The sequence below is a fragment of the Schistocerca nitens genome, chromosome 6, assembly GCF_023898315.1.
Source record: "Schistocerca nitens isolate TAMUIC-IGC-003100 chromosome 6, iqSchNite1.1, whole genome shotgun sequence".
NCBI classification, from domain to species: Eukaryota; Metazoa; Arthropoda; class Insecta; order Orthoptera; family Acrididae; genus Schistocerca; species Schistocerca nitens.
In genome coordinates this window covers 472,684,028-472,703,882 of record NC_064619.1, presented here as the reverse complement: position 1 = coordinate 472,703,882, position 19,855 = coordinate 472,684,028, and the positions used below count along the sequence as shown (strand labels likewise).

Here is a 19,855-nt window from a genome sequence, read left to right as displayed (position 1 = left end):
TGAGACAACCACCGCGAGACTGAATGGCGGCCTGGTGGCATTTAAGGCACGAGACGCTGTAAGCGCTGCAGAGAGGAATGGGGAATCGCCCTAAGAGATCCATAATGATAGCTGTAATGAAAGTGGAATGTCGGATGACTCGAAGACAAGACACCCGAGAAGTTAGCCCTCCATAACATGTGAGGAAAAATAAGCTACTAATGTTCTCTTAGATGTTGTGGTAGGGGAATCATTCTAGAGAGGATACGGGTAGGGAATGGAGAAATTGGTTAACATTACTTTGACAGATAGTTGTAATCGCCTGACACCTGGTAAAGAGCTCCTTGGCAACAATATGTTGATCGGCCGTTCGAGTGCTACTGTCGTGAAAACCTGTGGAAAATAGTTGAAGGATTGTAATACCACGATCAGATGACAAGATGTTAGACGTCCACGCTCTTTTACAGTCCACGGAAGTAGGAGGCGGACATATGCGACAGAACAATGCTGGTGCAGGCACAGTTTTTTCAGAGCACACAGATCAGTGCATCCCTACGATTTCTCATGTGGAACCAACAGAATTATCAATGACTGCAGCTGACGCAAAAAAATCTAGAATGGGCCGTACGTCAAAGGAAACATGTCGTCTGGTCGGATGAATCATGTTTATTGTTACAGCTGGTCGTTGGTCGTGTACGGATACGCTGTTATCCTAACGAACGGCTGCTAACTGGGACTTTCACCCTGTCCTCCACATAGTAGTGATCGCAGGCACTATGACAGACGTAGAGTACGTTAAAACTGCTGTGGATCACCTGCATCCCTTGTTGCTTGAAGCCTTCCCCGACATCAGTACCATCTTCCTGCGGGATAACTGTCCGTGCTGCAAGCCCAGTATTGTACTAGAATGTTTACAGTGGTGGAGCAGGCTAGTACACTCACATTGATGCCTTCCCAACAGATCTGTCAGAGCTGAACCGATGGAACATGTCTGGGACTCTATTGTGTATGTGCTCCAAAATTTACAGGACATGCGTGACTCGTGCTTAGACATCTGGTACTACAAACCCTTAAATACTATCAAAGACTTGTCGATCCCATGCCATCGTGCATCGCCGCTGCATTGCTGCTCAATAGGTATGCACAACAGTTTGACTCATCTATGTCTACTTATAAAAGGCTTGTCCGTGTACGAACTGACAAACTTTTCTCCATGACCACCCACTCTTGGTTGTGACGGTCCATAGCCCTTGATCTCATGCTCTTAGTAAGGGAATTTGGTCTCGGTGCTAGGTGGTGGGTGATCGTGGCGGGCAAAATTTCGCCAAGTATGAAGCAATAAATACTCTTATTGAGAGCTATACCAAATGAATAATCGAACAGTAGACTACAGTGAATTCCGACAAACGTTTCACTTATTCTTAGGTAGTATTATCCTTTTCATAATTTATCACGTTTTCGTCATTCACTTCGCTCCAATACCATTTGGTCATCGGTTAGTAGTGTCCCATTTTTACTTTTACTCAGGTTGGTGCCCGTCTTAAATGCTCTTCTTTCACTATTAATTTTCTGATAAAATTTTCTAACATCATTTGTTTTTCCTATTGATTCCAGTTCTACCATCTGCTTTCTTTCCCTTTCCCTTTTCTTCCTACGACACTATTTCTTACCGCTTTCGAGTATATGATTTCTCAAGCATTTTCCTGTATGCCAGATTTTTCTCGCTTTTCTTACTCCACCACCATCTTCATACACAGGTGGACAATCAACACTTCCGATCACAGATGTTGTACCGAGTACTGATAGAACGGACAGACGTGCACGGAGGTGGACGCATTTACTGAATACTAAGAAGCTATTGAACGTTATCTGTATTTTTCGCTTGTGAACGTGACCGTATACAATGCACCGGAAGCAGAATAATGACGCTCACAGTTACAAAATTTTTGGATGATTCAAAAAAAAAATAAAAAATAAAAAAATAAAAAATAAAAAATTGTGACTGACGAGGGTGTTATTTATAGCTCTTTTGTACTGAAATGAGTTTTATAACGAATGTCTTCGATCCGCTAAGAGAGGGAACTCTTGTTTCCAGTATTTTTCTGCATTTATAAAAAATGATGGACCGCCATTACAGCTGTCACGAGCCCAGTAACTAAATCTCAGATAGCTCATTGAAGAAGGCTGGAAATTCAAACAAGTTATGCAAGTGTTTTAGAGCTGTGTACTACAGGTTGTGTCGATTCCTCAACTGATGTTCAAATATCCATCATTCCTGTTCCGGTCACCAGTGACACTTCGTTTCATTCTTAGGATGCTGAAATGTACAGTCAGAAGCTGCTGCATAGATAGATCATTGCTACTTGGGGCCGCTGTCAGCTAGGAGTATCGATAACCGTTTGTACACATTTTGGCCTATGAAAAAGCAGCCTCGTACCAGGCATCCTCTCCCTCCTTATTAATGAGCGGGCTTCCGTTTGTAGCGTAACGGAAGCTGCAACTGGTGCTATGAATAAGCTACCATTAACTATTATGCCATGGACCCCTATGAGCCAGGTAGAGGCGGTATGTATCCCATCAGTGTGAGGGGGCCGGCCGATGTGGCCGAGCGGTTCTAGGCGCTTCAGTCTGGAGCCGCGCGACCGCTACAGTCGCAGGTTCGAATCCTGCCTCGGGCATGGATGACTATGACGACCTAAGGTTAGTTAGGTTTAAGTAGTTCTATGGGGCTGATCACCTCAGAAGTTAAGTCCCATAGTGCTCAGAGCCATTTCATTTTTAGTGTGAGTGAAAACAACTGCGCAATACCAGGCAGCAGCATTACTCACAAATCCGTATATGATGTGCAGATCCGTGGAATGGTATAACTGCACCCTTTCAGTGTTTTGTGATGAGACGCTATGCATTAGCGAGACTATTAAGTGGTCGTCCACATCAACATCGTGAATCCTTGTGCAGACACTTTTCGTGTTGCTTAAAAGGTTATTAGCATTGTGTCTAATTGTGTCATAAAAACTGGACAGCAATTCAATGTGGCAGTCGAACAAACAGATGACGAGCAGCAGCCTTGTTGGAATGTTGCACAATTTCTATGAGAGCATCTGCCATATGCAGCTGCTACGACCAAAGAGTTTCTAACAGGACTTTCTTCACGCTGGTCTATATGGTACAAAATGTTTCTGGATTACTCTCTCCATCGCAGTCAGAGCCATGAGATACGCATCAGAGGTGGTATGGAAGAGTCATTAATAGACAGCGATCGATCCACACTACATTACCGAGAAAATCCTTAGGAGCCGTATGTATTCCAAGAGCAGTCTTCCTCTACAGTTTTTGCCCTCTACAGCTCCCTCTAGTACCATGGAAGTCAGACCCTGGTATCTTCATAGACGTCGTATCATCCTGACAGTTCTACTTGTCAGTGATTTCCACATATTCCTCGCCTCTCCGATTCTGGGCAGAACCTCCTCGTTCCTTACCTTATCAGTCCACCTAATTTTCAACATTTGCCTGTAGCAACACAAATCAAATGCTTCGATTCTCTTTTGTTCCGGTTTTCCCAGTCCATCTTTCACTACCATACAATGCTGTGCTCCAAACGTATATTCCCAGAAATTTCTTCTAGTTTAGGCCTATGTTTGATACTAGTATACTTCTCTTGGCGTCTGCTTTTGAGATCCACCTTGCTCTCCGTCATTAGGCGATAGTAATATTGCACGAAAAAATCTTCGAAGATGACACACGACACCTCTGTGGTTGCCTTTCGTACGATTTCTGTATTCCAGCGAACAAAGTCTATGCAAATATCTGCTATAGTGGCTGAAGCTAATCTGCGACAAAAGTCTGTGGATTGGTAAATGATAATAGTCACCAAGTGTGCAACCCGTATTGTACAAGAATAAAATTTCATTCTTCTCGCACCACAGACACACGCATGCGCACACAAACACACTCACACACACACTTATAAATATATATGCATCATCAGCGAACATCTATCAAAGCTCAATATCAAAGTTTCTAGTGCTTGGCAGTCACAATAATAAACATAATAAACGTGTTTGGTCACATTACGTACAGTGGCGTAGACGTTTACGGAATCTCTTGTCCTAACAGCGGTTTGAGACGTTGTTATCCTGTCACCATATTACGAATATCCAAACGTGTTTTCATGTGTAAGTCCACTTGTCTCTACAGAACTACATAAAAAGCTCGACAGTTCCATTAAAAACAATTCGGTATCACAATGCGGCAGCTGGGAACGTAAAAATGACTTGCGTACGTCGCAAAATTCATTACAATGATCACTGCGACTTTCTGAGAACCGCATGTCGAAGTACTCACTGATTATAGTTATACGTTTGCATATGATCGTATGCGGTAGGTTTAAGCTATATTTAGTATACCATCGTTTCCAAATAAACGATGCCATTCTAAAAAGTAATGACTCCGAATTTTTCATATAAAAACTCTAAACAGCTTTTTTAATTAAATGACTTTATTAATACTCTACATCTTTAGTCTTCATGCCTAAATATGTATTTCTCAATAGTCAGCCTGTATGTTCATATCGTCACTGCAGAATGTTTGACTTTGTTGATGGAGTCCAAACTCAGTTCTATTTTCACAGCTTCATCACTATCAAAGTTAAACTCTTGAAGGTGTTCTTTAAGTTCTGGAAACATGAAAATCGGATGGTCTGAAGTCGGGATTGTATGGAGGAAGGTGAGTGACAGCGAACCCAAGGCGTCAGACTTTTGCAGATGTAGCTGCGATCGTGTGTGATCTGTTATTCTCATGTTGAAGGAGAGGGAGCTCCGATGTGGACGAACTCTTCAAATTCGTGCCGTCAGTTTTCTCTTCTGTTTCACACGCACCGACATAGTTACGTTACTCATCGCCGTGTTAGACGCTTCAATTCTGAACCTTCTGACGGCAGAGGGTTAAAACTTGCGTCAGTGAAGCGGCGAAGTCGACCGTCTGATAAGCATTACATGTAACAAGTCTACCGATATTTACAACAGAATGAAAAACTTGGTGGCATTACGTTTCTGCACACCCTCGTAACTGTTCCCTACATCAACAGAAGTGCTTAATCTGCCTCAACATCTGCCAACGGACATTGCAACACTATCTCACAAAGACGTCGAAACCCCGGGAAACAGTATCAGGCCTCCGTTTCATTCTTACATCACTATCTTCTCTACCTCATCACAGTGACTGCAAGGCTAAAATCTCAATTAGTCAGTCTCGTTTGAACCCGACGGCACTGACACACATCTCAGATAAATCTATGTCTCATCCTCAGACCTTACTACACCTGCAATTATTTTCCAATAACAAATGTGAAAGAGCCCAACATAATCATATCAGACTACATAGCAGATATCGGAAAAAAGTATTTACCTAGCTAATTTACAAATAAACGTTTCCACCAATACCAAAAATTCAGGCACGAAATATTACGAATTTCATTGTACTTAGTTCAGGATTAACAGCGATTCATTCGTCAACTAGAAGCAGTATTACCTAGACTCCACTACTACTTGTGTCAGAAATGGTGCTATGAACGACTTCTTGCTACAGAATTTATAAATTTTGGAATTTTGCGAAGCCAATCAATAATCAGGATCCATTTCTTTTCGCAGCAACAGTGTCATTTGAAGGTCACAATAATTGTATTAGTCGACAAAACAGAAGAATAAAATAATGCTAAACAGTGTCTAAACATTACAGATCAGGAAACTTCACGTTTATATGAAGTTCAACATAGTAATATAATTTTAGTTCTTTGAGAATATTCTCGAAGCTGTCGATTTCAGCTAACATATTTTACTCCGTTTCTTTCACCAAATGTTTGATAGGCTTTTGCACAACAGTGATTGGAAACAACACAGGGAAAATTTTACTACGGGGAATCTGTCGTTTACGTAAGTTTGGTTCGTCGTTTAACAAGGGATGCAAATCATTCATTTACTTCTGGAAGCAAACATGCAATTTTGTCCTTAGTTTCCCTGGGATGGAAATGGGAACCTTCACGTTGTGTCTGTGTTGTTCTCTGCACATCTATAGCAGAGGGTAAAGACGCCACCAACATTTTTCCTGCGTCTGAGAAACGTAGATGTGTAAAGCATGTACCTGCAAAAGCATCAGAAGTGGAACGCTGTCTTGATCTATCCAGTGAAACTACAGAAACAAAAACACGCCTAATGTTATGGGAGCGCAGATATCCTTCTATGCGGTATCCACTTCGAAGAACGCCTATTTTTTAATGATTGACACAACAACTAGTGTGTCATATCCGTGACAACTCTCCCTTATTTCGTGATAATACAAACCGAGCTGCCCTTCTTTGAACTTTTCTCACGTTATCTGTTCATAACCGGTAAGGATCCTATATGTGCAGCAATAATACACAAAAGGACGGAAAAGCGGAGTATATGCAGTCTCCTTAATAATTCTATTGCATACTCTAAAATAAATAGTCTTTGGTTCGCCTCTCGCATGACATTTCCTATATGATTATAATATCAAGGTATTTAGTTCAATCTCTCTCTTTTTATTTTTTTTCAGGTTGGTATGATGTTTCATGCGGCACCACGAATTCCTATCCAGTATCAGTGTTTTCGTCTGAGTACTTAGCAGCGTACGTTTCAGGTTTTCGGTGGATGTATTCCAAACTCTCTCTTCATCTACAGTTTTTATCCTCTGTAGTTCTGTCTTTTATCGTGGAAGCAGTACTCTCTTGTCAACGTCCTATCATGCTGGCGCTTCTTCTTACCGGTTTTGTCCAGATACCTCTATGATTACCGATTCCGCGGAGAACCTCCACACTCCTTACCTTTTCAGTCCACCTAATTCTTCTGTAGCACCACATGTCAAATACTTCGGTTCACTTCCGTTCCGATTTTCCCTCAATTCATCTTTCACTACCATACAATGCTGTTCTCCAAATCTACATTCTCAAAAATTTCTTCCTTAAACTGAAGCAGACTTCTCTTGACTAGGAATGCCCTTTTCTCCAATGCTAGTCTGCTTTTTTTGTGCTCCTTGCTCCGTCCGTCCTCGGTTATTTTATTTCCAAGGTGGCAAAATTCCTTAATTTCGGCTATTTCGAGATTCCTGATTTTGATATTAAGTTTGTGATTTTTCCTACTGCTAATTCTTTTTGTCTTCCTTCGATTTAATCTCAGTCCATACTTTGTACTCATTGGACTGTTCATTCCACTCAACACATCCTGTAATTTTCTTTCACTTTCACTGAGAACAGCAAATCATCAGCGAATCTTATCATTGATATCCTTTCAACTTGGATATCAGTCTCACTGTTAAACCTTCCGTTTATTTCCGCCATTGTTTCTTCGATGTTTAGATTGAATACTAGGAGCGAAAGACTACCTCCCACTCTTACACCATTTTTAGACCGAGCAGTTCGTTCATGGTCTTCCACTCTCATTATTCCCTGTTGGCGCTTGTACATATTGTGTATCACTCGTCTGCCCCTAGATCTTACCCCTATTTGCCTCAGAAGTTCGAAAATTTTGCACATTTTGACATTCATAAACGCTTTTTCCCGGACGAAAAATTCTAAGAACGTGGAGGATGTTTTTTCACTCTTGCTTCCACCACCAATTGCAACGTCAGAACTGCCTCTCTAGTGCCTTCACATTTCTTAAAGCCGAACTGATCATCATCCAACAATTCCTAAATTTCTTTTCCCATTCTTAAATCTACAACCATTAAATCTGTCTTATTTAACATATAACCGAAATTTTATGGAATTTATTAGTATTCTTGAGAAGGACTTCACACTATTTCTTTTTTGGGGCCAACCGTGCAGATATCTTGTCGAAATTATTCTGCAGTTCGTTCACATAGACCAGACAAACTGATAGGGCGACTTAGATTGTCTGTTAAATTGTTTATATAGTTACGAACAGCAGAAGGCCTATAACGTTACATTTGGGAACCTCAGACACCATTTCTGTTTCAGTAGATAACCTCCCATGAATTGCTACTCACTGTGATCGTAATAACAGGAAGTCACGAATCCAGTCGGACAACTGAGAGGATGTCAGACTGAATAGAAGCCACCTGTGATGAAAATTGTCAGTCACCTTTTGGAAATCTGGAAGCATAGAATCATCTTGAGATTCCCTGTCGTTAGCACTCATTATTTGTTGAGAATAAAGAGCCAGTTGTGTTTCAGAAGAGCAACATTTTCTGAATCGATGCTGGTTATAAGTCAACAGAGTCATTTCGTGCATTGCGAAAGAAAAGAAAATTAAACAAATAAATAAATCCGGATAAGTGCGAGTAGGACTCACGCGCCGAGGGTTCCCTACAAACTTTATTACCTATACAGAGCTTTCATTCATACCAGGCATTGAGAATCTAGACATTTCTGGCTTTTTATCGATATCGATGCAGGCAAGATATACGCCTACACATTCCTGAGAAAATGGGATCTTAACAGGACAGGCAGGCATTCGGATAGGAAATGAGAAAAAAAAATGACCAATTGTGGACTTTTTTCCTTTGAATTTACAGTGAGGCCTTGCTTCCTTCCAAATACTGTATAGGTTTTGATGAGCTAGTTTCTGAGCACGCAAATTTGTGAAAAAAATAGCTGTACCTTTTGATTCCATTGACTTTGATGCTTACTTTAATTACACCGCCAAGGACTACAGACCTTAGAATACGATACAAATTTCAGATTGATACGTCTACCTGTTCTTGATAAAAAAAGTCTTAAAATATGGAAGTGCGGTAATAAACAACCCAAAAGAATTTTTTTCGTGTGTTATAATTCCGATTTAGTAATTTTCTGAATTTTTTCTTTAGTTCTAATGTGAAATTCAGCTTCTTGTCAAATTTCATAATTCTAGGTCAACATGAAGTACGCTATAGGTTTTGATGAGTTAGTTAGCGAGTATTGAAATACGTTACATAAGTGGCTTTATCTTTTTGACCTTGTTGACCCAGATGCTTAAATTTTTTTCACTGTCAGGGGCCTTTCAGCTAAAATGTGATATAAATTTCACCTGGATATGCCTCACCACTCTTTTCTTGAGAAAAGGGGTTTTAACAGTGGGACAGACAGGCACCCAGACAGACAGACGCAACAAAGTGATGCTATAAGGATTCCTCTTCTACTGACTGACGTGTGGAACCTTAAAAACCGGAACAACATAGACTGACAATTCGCCTAGAAAAAACGAAAGTTACTTTGAAACTCACAAAATTTAATAACAAAGGTTCGGAAGATCCTGAACACACCAATAAAAACGACTGGTCAATGATAATACGTGAACCTAGATGTGTCTTCGGCATTTGGATGAGGCGGGGGAGAGTGTTTGAGGAGACTAGGTCGTGGCTTGTAATCAATGTGGAACACCGGCCGTGGTGGTGGAGGTGGTAACCGGCCGTGGCCCGCGGTGGATCAGTGAGGCTGTGGTGTCGGGTGTGCGCCCCCCGCTCTCTCCTCCGGCAGCCACAGAGCGATACGCCGCCACTCCAGGCCACGCCAGGCCAGCATATAAGCCGCGCCAGCCGTCACTGCGGCACAGTCCACAACAGGTAGCTCACAGCACCGACACCACCAGCATGAACCGTCACGTAGCTCTGCTCCTCTGCGCCTCCTTGGCGCTCGTCGCGGCCGCCGAGGTAAGCATCACTTCTCGTCGCAAGGGCCACGCCGCGTTTCTAGTGCACAGTCTTCAATTAAACACAGTCTTCCGTAATCACCCACAATTCTTCATACACAGTTGTCCACAATGCTTTCAGGTGGCAACTTACTTCGGACGCACCACAAAGGAACTGCTGTAAGACCTTTGTTTTCAAGTACGTTTACAAGTAGCCTGGTGGGTAAGGACAGAAGCTGCATTCTGCCATTCTCGTACAATGATGTACTGTACGTGAGTCCCAAATATTTCAGATATCTCATTTTACACTTTCTTAGACTGCCGTAGTTTCAACACGGAATATATGACTTCAAGTTTGTAAGCATTCCTAACTTTAGCTGTCTTCTCCATTACCTACCAGGTGGTTATAATTAAAGTGCAGCTATTCACAGAAGCCCAGTGTCGGCTGTGATTATCATACGGCACCGACACTTCGTTCATATCCTATTGCTTTAAAGTGGAACCGATTTACACTGGAAAAGGAATTAGTTCAAATTTTGGCCACCAGGTTCAATTCTGGCGCTTTGAATGCAAGATGTATAGAGATGTTTCGATTTGTAATGGATTAGGAACAGGAAATGGGCAGCAAATGCTAAACAAGTGGGAAAGGAATAATGTTGACTTTATTATTAACCGTTGCTTACACAATTTGTTCACTGTGAGCGCCGGAAACGTTGGCGAGATATTTTACAGGGCTAGAGTTGCTCCTTGTGGCCAAATTGGGAACTAATTTTTTCCAGCTTAACTAGGTTCCACAATAACGCACTAGCATAATTACCAGGTCTCGATACCATACAATAATTACAGCCCAAACAGACCGTGAGTACCTTGAGTTTAATTATAACCACCCAGCAGTTGAATATGTCGTATGACAACTTACTTTTATTCAGTTTGAAACTGGCAGCGCCGTTTCCATCGTGGTATCCAAAATTGCTTCCATATTCAGGTAGATTTCTATGTTGATCTGAATTTTTCACCTTCCTTAAGGACTTTTCCTTAGATTTTTGTTCGATTTTTGCTTCTATGTTTCATACTGTGGTTCATTCTCATTCACTGTTAGGCATTCTGATTTGAGAACGTGCCGTAGTACCTAGTTTTGCGATTCCTGTAAACGCACTTGTTTTGCTGTTATATATACTTCCCCTTTCGCCGTAAGGAGTAATTAGCGACAATAGTGACGTAAGCTGAGACATAATTAGTTGTTATAGTATTCAGTTCGAAGACTGATATAGCTTTTCCCGTTTTCTATCCTGGGGACACCTCTACGTTTAAGATGTGTCAGACTCCATGTTTCGACCTACAGAACAACGGATTTGTTTTTCTTTATGACAACGACCAGCTCAGTAGTCCTCATTCGGAATTCCTAGTGGGGAACTATTTTACCTCCACAACATTTTATCAAAGGGGCTACCATCATCAATAAACGTTACATTAGAGCGACATGTTCTTGGAAAATATAATGGCTGTAGACTCCCGTCCTTTTCAGCCAATCACAGTACCAACAGCCGGCCGCGGTGGTCTAACGGTTCTAGGCGCGCAGTCCGGAACCGCGCGACTGCTACGGTCGCAGGTTCGAATCCTGCCTCGGGCATGGATGTGTGTGATGTCCTTAGGTTAGTTAGGTTTAAGTAGTTCTAAGTTCTAGGGGACTGATGACCACAGATGTTAAGTCCCATAGTGCTCAGAGCCATTTTTGAACAGTACCATCATAGCAACTCCTTGTTGGCTTAGCATAAGTCATTCAGACTGTTGCTCCTGCAACTACACGGAAACGTTGCTGTACTACTTCCGGAAACATATGCTAGGCTGGCCTCTCTACGGATATCTATACGTTGTGGTTTGCACGAACCGTGCGGTGTCTGAATCATATAGGAGCAAAAACACGACTGTCTCCTACGCTCCCCCCATCCCGCCCCCTTTAATGGTTAGGCGCGTGGTACGTGAGGGGTGGCATCGTTATCGTGAAGCCCACTGTTACCTTAAGAATGGCAGCGAATGTCTAATGTATGGATACTACCAAACACTTATGAAACGTATTGAAATGATCCCCTCGCCTCTACTGAGTGCCAATTGTTCACTTTAAACGTCAGTCAAGGGACCTATGCATAACTTTCTTACTTTCATAGTCTTCAATAATGGCAGTACTTGAAATGAATGTACAAGTTGGGATGAGAGTAGTTGTGGAAATGAAGACAAAAATCTTTAAAGATGTATCGAACTATGTGAAATAATAATCATGAATTTATGATACGTCCTTGTATACACATCACCATGTATCTAAAACTATGTTTTGCATTCAGAAATTTTTCCCGGCATGTACAACGGTCAGAGATCAGGGAGTGTCAGTAGGGCCCCATAACCTATAATAGCAACTCGACATTTTCAATTACAGTAAACACGTTAGGGAAGCACGTTTTCGGGATGATGGTGGCTCCAGTTTCCCAACAGTCTCCTGAGTTACAGTTTCAAGTGATTGCCAGGATGGTACCTTTGGAAGGACACGGGCGATACCGCCACTTTTATTCGGAAATACGAATTAGTGTGCTTGCAATGAGTCCTTTCGTTACAGCGAGTGGTGTGCTGTGTTGCAGGAGAAGTACCCGGCCACGTTCGACAGCCTGGACCTGAAGGAGCTGCTGTCGGATGAAACTCGAGTCCAGGATGCGATGCGCTGCCTGCTGGAAGAAGGAGACGCAGCGTGCAGACCCGCCGGGAAGGCGCTCAAGGGTGAGCCCCGTCGTAGTCTACACTCCGGTACCCAGTAGGACGGTATAGCCCACACCATAAGCTCACACACTCAAAATGAGACCCGTGCCGTGGATACAGTGAGTCTGTATTCAGTAATCACTTAGCTGCAGATGGCAGTAACGAGGGCCCATTGGAGCAATGCTGATTGGATTATGAGTGTTCCCTGAATTTAAACAAGTCTGCTTAGAAATAAAAACGTGGGTTGGGATGAAGGTCTGAAATTCCAGTCTACCTCAAGAACTATGTTGTGCACAGCGAACAACCTCCGAGACCATACTACAGTTCCATACAGGAAATTAATTCTTCTCCCAGAATACATAGTACTTATTGGTCCCCAGCGTTAAATTAAGGAAATCCTGGTTTACTGCGGTACCAGTCGTCTTTTCCAAGGCACGCACATTTGATTAGCTGTGCAGCTTATCTCTTTACCCTGTAACGCAACGCCAGGCCAGCTATATATCTTCCTCTTCAGTGAATAATTTAATGTTATTTGTTTAGTGTGGTTAGCTATATATCTTCCTCTTCAGTGAATAATTTAATGTTATTTGTTTAGTGTGGTTAGCAAGAAGAGAAAGCGGAATTATCTTGATAGCGCGAGTGTGGACAATGTCTGTTGGTCCGTCACTAACAGAGTGGTGTGTGGCCATGGAAAGAAATAAAGGTATATCAACACCAGTGTTTGCGTTGGTTCACAATACTTCTTGTAAAGAGGACGGACTCCTTGAAACGAATTTTCAGTAAACACCAGTGCCTATAGATCACGCATTATCTATTTAAGGCTGCAGCATGTGGATGCCGATCAACAGCAACGCCGTATTAGCAACACCCAAATTCATTTCATGTTACTCGTTAAAATCCAGGAAAACCATTTAAAACAATGTTAGGACTGAGAATATTAGTAATACCGAACAAAAGTAATACAGCTTTTGAGCATATTAACCTAAGTTGTAGAAGGATTATCAATACCACCTTTGCTTTCTGTACAGACAGGAGAGAGGCCAAGAAATAAATTGTATAAGAAACTGAACAAGTTGCAGCAAATGTTTTATAACAAAGGCACAACGAAAAGTTGACATAGGGGTTACAATTTTATTCATCACCTCATATCTTGGGAGGCTGTGGATTCTCTTTCATACAATAATGTTGTATTACACGCCACAGTATGCAGACAGATATAACCACCGCAGAAATCACTGTTGTCACGCTATACCCTTTGATCACCACTAGACTTGTAAAAATAGATCAATTAGGTCGATTAAAATGGAACATTGTTTATCTATCACAAGCGTTAATTCTTCGCTACGACATGTCTTGAATTGCTCTGTAGTACTCAGTTATAGAGGACGGTCAGTGCGAAAAGCTAGTAAAAGTGTTACAGGGTAGCTTGTGCTGAGAAACAACAGTTATGAATGAAATTCCAAACGTTTCGCCGTTTCCGAGTAAATTAGCATTGAAATTAGTCAATCTTGGACTTGCGTGAGCGAGAAACGGTGTCGCCAAACGTGTTCCTCGTTTGGTTTCCTAAAATCGAAGAAGAGAGCGATACAAAAGTTGAACATGAGACGGTATTAAGGATCGAACTCGAGGCAAAGCCTGTGAATCATCTACACCTGATTGGCTAACTACAATGCTAACTAACTCCGGAACAGCGCAACTTATCGAATTATCACTTGAACAATTATTTATCAGCATAACCTAATCTGCAACACCCTTACAGGTTTTTCAGTCTATTCCTCACCACTTTGTGCATCATCAACCAATCAATAAGTTGTCTGGGAAAATAAATCAGCTCAAAATACTGCACACACTGTCTCAAAATGAAAGAATGGATATTAATTGGTCGACCAAACACATTACAGTAAAACACTAGTCATGGTGCTAACTCAGTTTCAATCCTATTACATCTTCAAGCTCGCCTAATGACCGTAGTGATGGCGGTATAGCAATCCATCCAGCTAGTCAGAGGCCTACGCTATCGTCCAGTTGTTCATTGTTATTACCGTTCAAAATTGCATTTAATTTTAAATTTCACAAGTAGACACCATACTGAGCTAAAATTTTGTGACCAGTTGATTAGTAGCTTTTTCGTACACGTTTGGTACGTAATAATGGAGTGTACGTGGCAAGAATTTTAAAAGTCCTTGTTGGGTCTACGAAGGTTTACGACACCAAATCTCTACGGACTGGTAACCGGTTTTCTGTAAATCACGGGCCGCAGATATGTAGGGGCGGAGCTGGCGCCCTGAAGCGTCACAGATTCGTTCCATTGGTGTCTTTTCATACGTATTTGTTGACCAAAATACCAATGTGAGTTCACTGTCGTGCTCCTAAAACTGCTGTAGCATGATTCTGGTCTTGTAACGAGGGCAATTATCTACATCTACATCTACATTTATACTCCGCAAGTCGCCAAACGGTGTGTGGAGGAGGGCACTTTACGTGGCAATGTCATTACCCTTTTTTCCCCTTTCTTGTTCCAGTCGCTTATTGTTCGCGGGAAGAACGACTGCCGGAAAGCCTCCTAGCGGCTCGAATCTCTCTAATTTTACATTTGTGATCTCCTCTGGAGGTATAAGTAGGGGGAAGCAATATATTCGATACCTCATCCAGAAACGCACCCTCTCGAAACCTGGACAGCAAGCTACACCGCGATGCAGAGCGCCTCTCTTGCAGAGTCTGCCACTTGAGTTTGCTAAACATCTCCGTAACGCTATCGCGCTTGCCAAATAACCCTGTGACGAACACGCCGCTCCTCTTTGGATCTTCTCTATCTCGTCTGTCAACCCGACCTGGTACGGATCCCACACTGATGAGCAATACTCAAGTACAGGTCGAACGAGTGTTTTGTAAGCCACTTCCTTTGTTGATGGACTACGTTTTCTAAGGACTCTCCCAGTGAATCTCAACCTAGCACCCGCCTTACCAACAATTAATTTTATATGATCATTCCACTTCAAATCGTTCCGTACGCATACTCCCAGATATTTTACAGAAGTAACTGCTGCATCATCCGCGAAAAGTCGCATGGAACTTCCGACACTATCTACTAGGTCATTTATATATATTCTGAAAAGCAATGGCCCCGTAACACTCCCCTGTGGCACGCCAGAGGTTACTTTAACGTCTGTAGACGTCCCTCCATTGACAATAACATGCTCTGTTCTCTTTGCTAAAATCTCTTCAATCCAGCCACACAGCTGGTCTGATATTCCGTAGGCTTGTTTATCAGGCGACAGTGCGGAACTGTATCGAACGCCTTCCGGTAGTCAGGGAAAATGGCATCTACCTGGGAGCCTGTATCTAATATTTTCTGGGTCTCATGAACAAATAAAGCGAGTTGTGTCTCACACGATCGCTGTTTCCGGAATCCATGTTGATTCCTACAGAATATATTCTGGGTTTCCAGAAATGACATGATACGCGAGCAAAAAACATATTCTAAAATTCTGCAACAGATCGATGTCAGAGATATAGGCCTATAGTTTTGCGCATCTGCTCGACGACATTTCTTGAAAACTGAAACTACCTGTGCTCTTTTCCAATCATTTGGAACCTTCCGTTCTCTAGAGACTTCCGGTACACGGCTGTTAGAAGAGGGGCAAGTTCTTTCTCGTACTCTGTGTAGAATCGAATTGGTATCCCGTCAGGTCCAGTGGACTTTCCTCTGTTGACTGATTTCAATTGCTTTTCTATTCCTTGGACACTTATTTCGATGTCAGCCATTTTTTCGTTCGTGCGAGGATTTAGAGTAGGAACTGCAATGCGGTCTTCCTCTGTGAGTCCGCAATAATGTTATTGTGGTCCACAGCTGTTATGGTGCCTTCGATTGTTACCACATATCCAATGGAAGCCCAAGTAAAAGTCATCCATAGCGCGCTAGGCAGTAACCTTGGTGTGATGAACGTTCGGTTTGATGACGGCAAATCCGGGCATGACCATCGACCTGGAGTAACAAGAAATGTGACTCAGCAGACCAGGCAACACGCTTCCACTTGATCCAATGCCCAATACCGATAACGGCGTGTCAATTGCAGTCGCAATTGGCGATGTCGCTGTTTCAGAGTGAAAACATGTGCGGGTCACTCCTGCGGAGATGGACGGTCACTGGCGTGCTCCGAAACGCCTGTGCCCGGAGAGCGGGAAATCTCCGTGCTCCACGTTATGTGATAAAACGTGGACGTCCATCAGCTTGTGGTGTACCCATAGTTTCACAACCTTCAAACAGTTTCTGTGCTGGTTCACGACATAATCACGTGAAAAGCCGACCATATATGCTCTTTCCGCGGCGTCAAACCCCAACAATCTGCCCTTCGTCGTAGTGGCTTGTATCAGTGGACTCCTCCATGTCGTAGGCTACGCCCCGAACTTACTCTCGCAGTGCTTCCAGCAAGAGATATTACGTCGCCCTAACTTTCCGTATTCAGTTAATCACAAGTAAATGCCTAATTACCACTATCATTTTCCGCTAATTGATCTGTTTCTTTCCTAGCCTCAAGTCTTGTACCGTCAACAGTGGAAGATGGCAGCAGAATTTCTTCACTTCGAGTGCTACACTCATGCTCATAAACTAAGGATAATTTTGATACATGGTGAAACAAAGCTCTGGTGGGCGGTTTGTGGGTTTAATTCACCTCGGGGTTTGACGATGTGATGCATTTGACCTGCGGTCGTCGCACGGTGGCGCTGGCTGCAGTCTACATACGCAGAGGTGTGTTGGTGCATGTCAGGGAACAGTGCAGTGAGTAAGTGTGCAGATGTTTTCAGATGTGCTAATGGTGACTGTGTGTTGAAAATGGATCAAAGAACACATATTGATGACGTTATGAGGGGTAAAATACTATGGCGACTGGAGGCAGGTCAAACACAGGTCTTAGCACAGGCCCTCCGTGTGCCACAATGTGTGATCTCAGGATTACGGCAACGATTCCAGCAGACAGGAAACGTATCCAGGCGCTACAGTACGGAACGTACACAGTGAACAACACCACAAGAAGACCGATATCTCACCATCAGTGCCCGCGGCCTACAGTAGAAGATGGCATTCTGTCTACCCTATACGACTCACATTATCACAATTCGCTAAGGACAGATGTACGAGGCCGGGATGTTTCCCTAGTTAATGTCAGAACCACATTTCCTGACCCAGCTTCAGCCAATCGATGCTTGTGTTTTGACTTCATTTACCTTATTCTAAAGGCACCTGAAGCCCTAATATTTCCTCAAATCTATTAGCGTAATAGCTTGTTTCGTATTGAATTACATTGTCTATGAGCGTGATTTATCCGATTTTACACATGTATTCAATGTTTAGAACTATTTTAATTAAATCAATTTATTGGAAATCTTGTTATTACTTTTCGACATAAAATTAATGCACTAGTTTCCACCCAATACGCTTCTATATCGAATTATCTACTGCCACGCTCCCCATAGAATTTGGGATTCGTAAGCGGTGGCTTATTATTCTTAGTGTTTATATGTTTATGGTGCGAGAGTTTCAGGATGAGATAGATGTAATGTTTTCCCGTATTTCATTAAAATCCTGAGCAGTACACGAACGAAAAGATTAGTACCAAATCCCACTGCCTCTGAGTTCTATGTGCTTACCGAACAGTTTTGATACTGAAACTCCTTGGCAGAATGAAACTGCTATACCGGGACTCCAGACTCCGACCTTTACCTTTCGCGGGCAACTGCTCTACCGACTGAACTATGCAAGAACGTCTAAAGATTTACACCGACCAAGCTATCGAAGAGTGACCCAAGACTCGCCATCACAGCTTTAGTTTCGCGAGAATCTCATCTCCCGGCCCTATACACATTTTTAATCTCCCAGGAAGTTGAGAATTGTCGACTGGAAGACCGCCCTCTCCGTACGCCACTAATAAGGTTATTCATCCACCTGTTTGGAACAGTTTTCGTAACTAGCACTCCTCGAGAAGTGTGTCATGTCCTAAGCATATCTACTGAAGGTTGCTGACTGATGCGTTCGTAAACAGTTGACCCCACTTCTTGAGTTTCTCATGACATTGAGAAGTAAGGGGGAGGGAAAATGTTATGAAAATTTCAAGTCGTGTGCAAACTAGCTAAATCTTGAACCTAAGTTTCGTTGACAGTTTTCACTGCAGAGTGTCTTATTTGGTCAATAATTACAAAATTCCTTTCTTTCGAGTCTATTCGTAAACGTCTCTGTATACCAAAAATGTAAACAGCTTCGAAATGTTAACGCTTGTGAACTTGTACCAATACTTTTTTGGAACAAGGACGGATTCTGGCGAAAAATCGTCTTCTCAGCATGTCTTTGCAAGTGTCCTTTTATCTGTATCTTTATACACAAGCTGTATGATGGTGAGGTAGTTATCTGTAGGCCTAAACTGGAAAAGCTATTGCTGTCGTAGGTATCCCTACGTACAGCATTTGTAGGAGTTACATATGCTGCAGAACTGCACATATTTACCGTGATATAGTTTATGATAAATTTTCTGTATACGTTATTACCTAGTACATCTTATAATTCTGTCTGTAATCCTGTTGTTGTCAAATATTTATACGTCCTCATAACAAAGTTAACATGTAAACCAATGTTACATTACGTTCTTGACTTAATGTTTCCCGATAAGAAGTCGTAGTAGCGTGGTTGGTACCTAAGTTTTTCATTAATGGCGTAGTTTCTTCTGCAGTATACTCCATTAGCCAAACGGCTATGTTTTAAGCCGTCATTCATCTTTTGTCGTTGGTTACAACCTTGATACTGCTGATCTGATGTGAAACGACAAGTTTTGAATCTGGGAATGTGATTATGTGGCAGAACTGTTGAGATGACGCGGTAGTATTTCCAGAAAAATTAAGGAGTAGTTAGTAGTTGTGTTTTGACGCCTCAGGACCCTAGCGACTACGTCAACATTTTTCGCACACCTCACCCCAATCTACACATACTAAATAGGCCTCCATCACGAAGCACAAATCGGGTCTACGATTGTAACCATATTTTCCTTTGCAGATGTGCTGCCCGAAATAGTGCGTACAGACTGCGCCAAGTGCACCGAGACACAGCACAAGAAGATCGGAGGTTTCTTCGGAGAGATTTCGAGCCGCCACCCAGACCTCATGAAGAAGCTGCTGGACAAGTACGACCCATCTGGAGAATACAGGAAGAAGTACGCCAAGTCCTGGGCCGAGCACGGCATCCACCACTAATCACCATCATCCCTTGTAACTCTTATATTTAATAAATCTATCACATACACCATAATTAAAAATAATCATTTCGACCTATCCACAAACACGGAAATACATGGAGCTGCTAAACTCGTTTGTTCTGTGAACACAGAAACGATCTGCTTTCACCTCCGTGATGAAGGAACATTTCATTTCAAAATCGGCGTCATTTGCACTTATGAGTCTCAAGAACCAGAAGTCAATCATTTAGCATGAAAGAGACTAGC

At 42.3% G+C, this 19,855-nt stretch overlaps 1 protein-coding gene across 1 annotated transcript; it reads left to right on the top strand.

Moving 5' to 3' along the window:
* Positions 1-2,516: 2,516 nt before the first annotated feature.
* LOC126263412 (allergen Tha p 1-like) lies at positions 2,517-19,640 on the top strand. Its single transcript, XM_049960505.1, has 4 exons — positions 2,517-2,544; positions 9,473-9,645; positions 12,254-12,389; positions 19,411-19,640. The coding sequence occupies exons 1-4, from the start codon at positions 2,517-2,519 to the stop codon at positions 19,605-19,607; spliced, it is 534 nt and encodes a 177-aa protein (XP_049816462.1). The 3' UTR covers positions 19,608-19,640.
* The last annotated feature ends 215 nt before the right edge of the window (positions 19,641-19,855 follow it).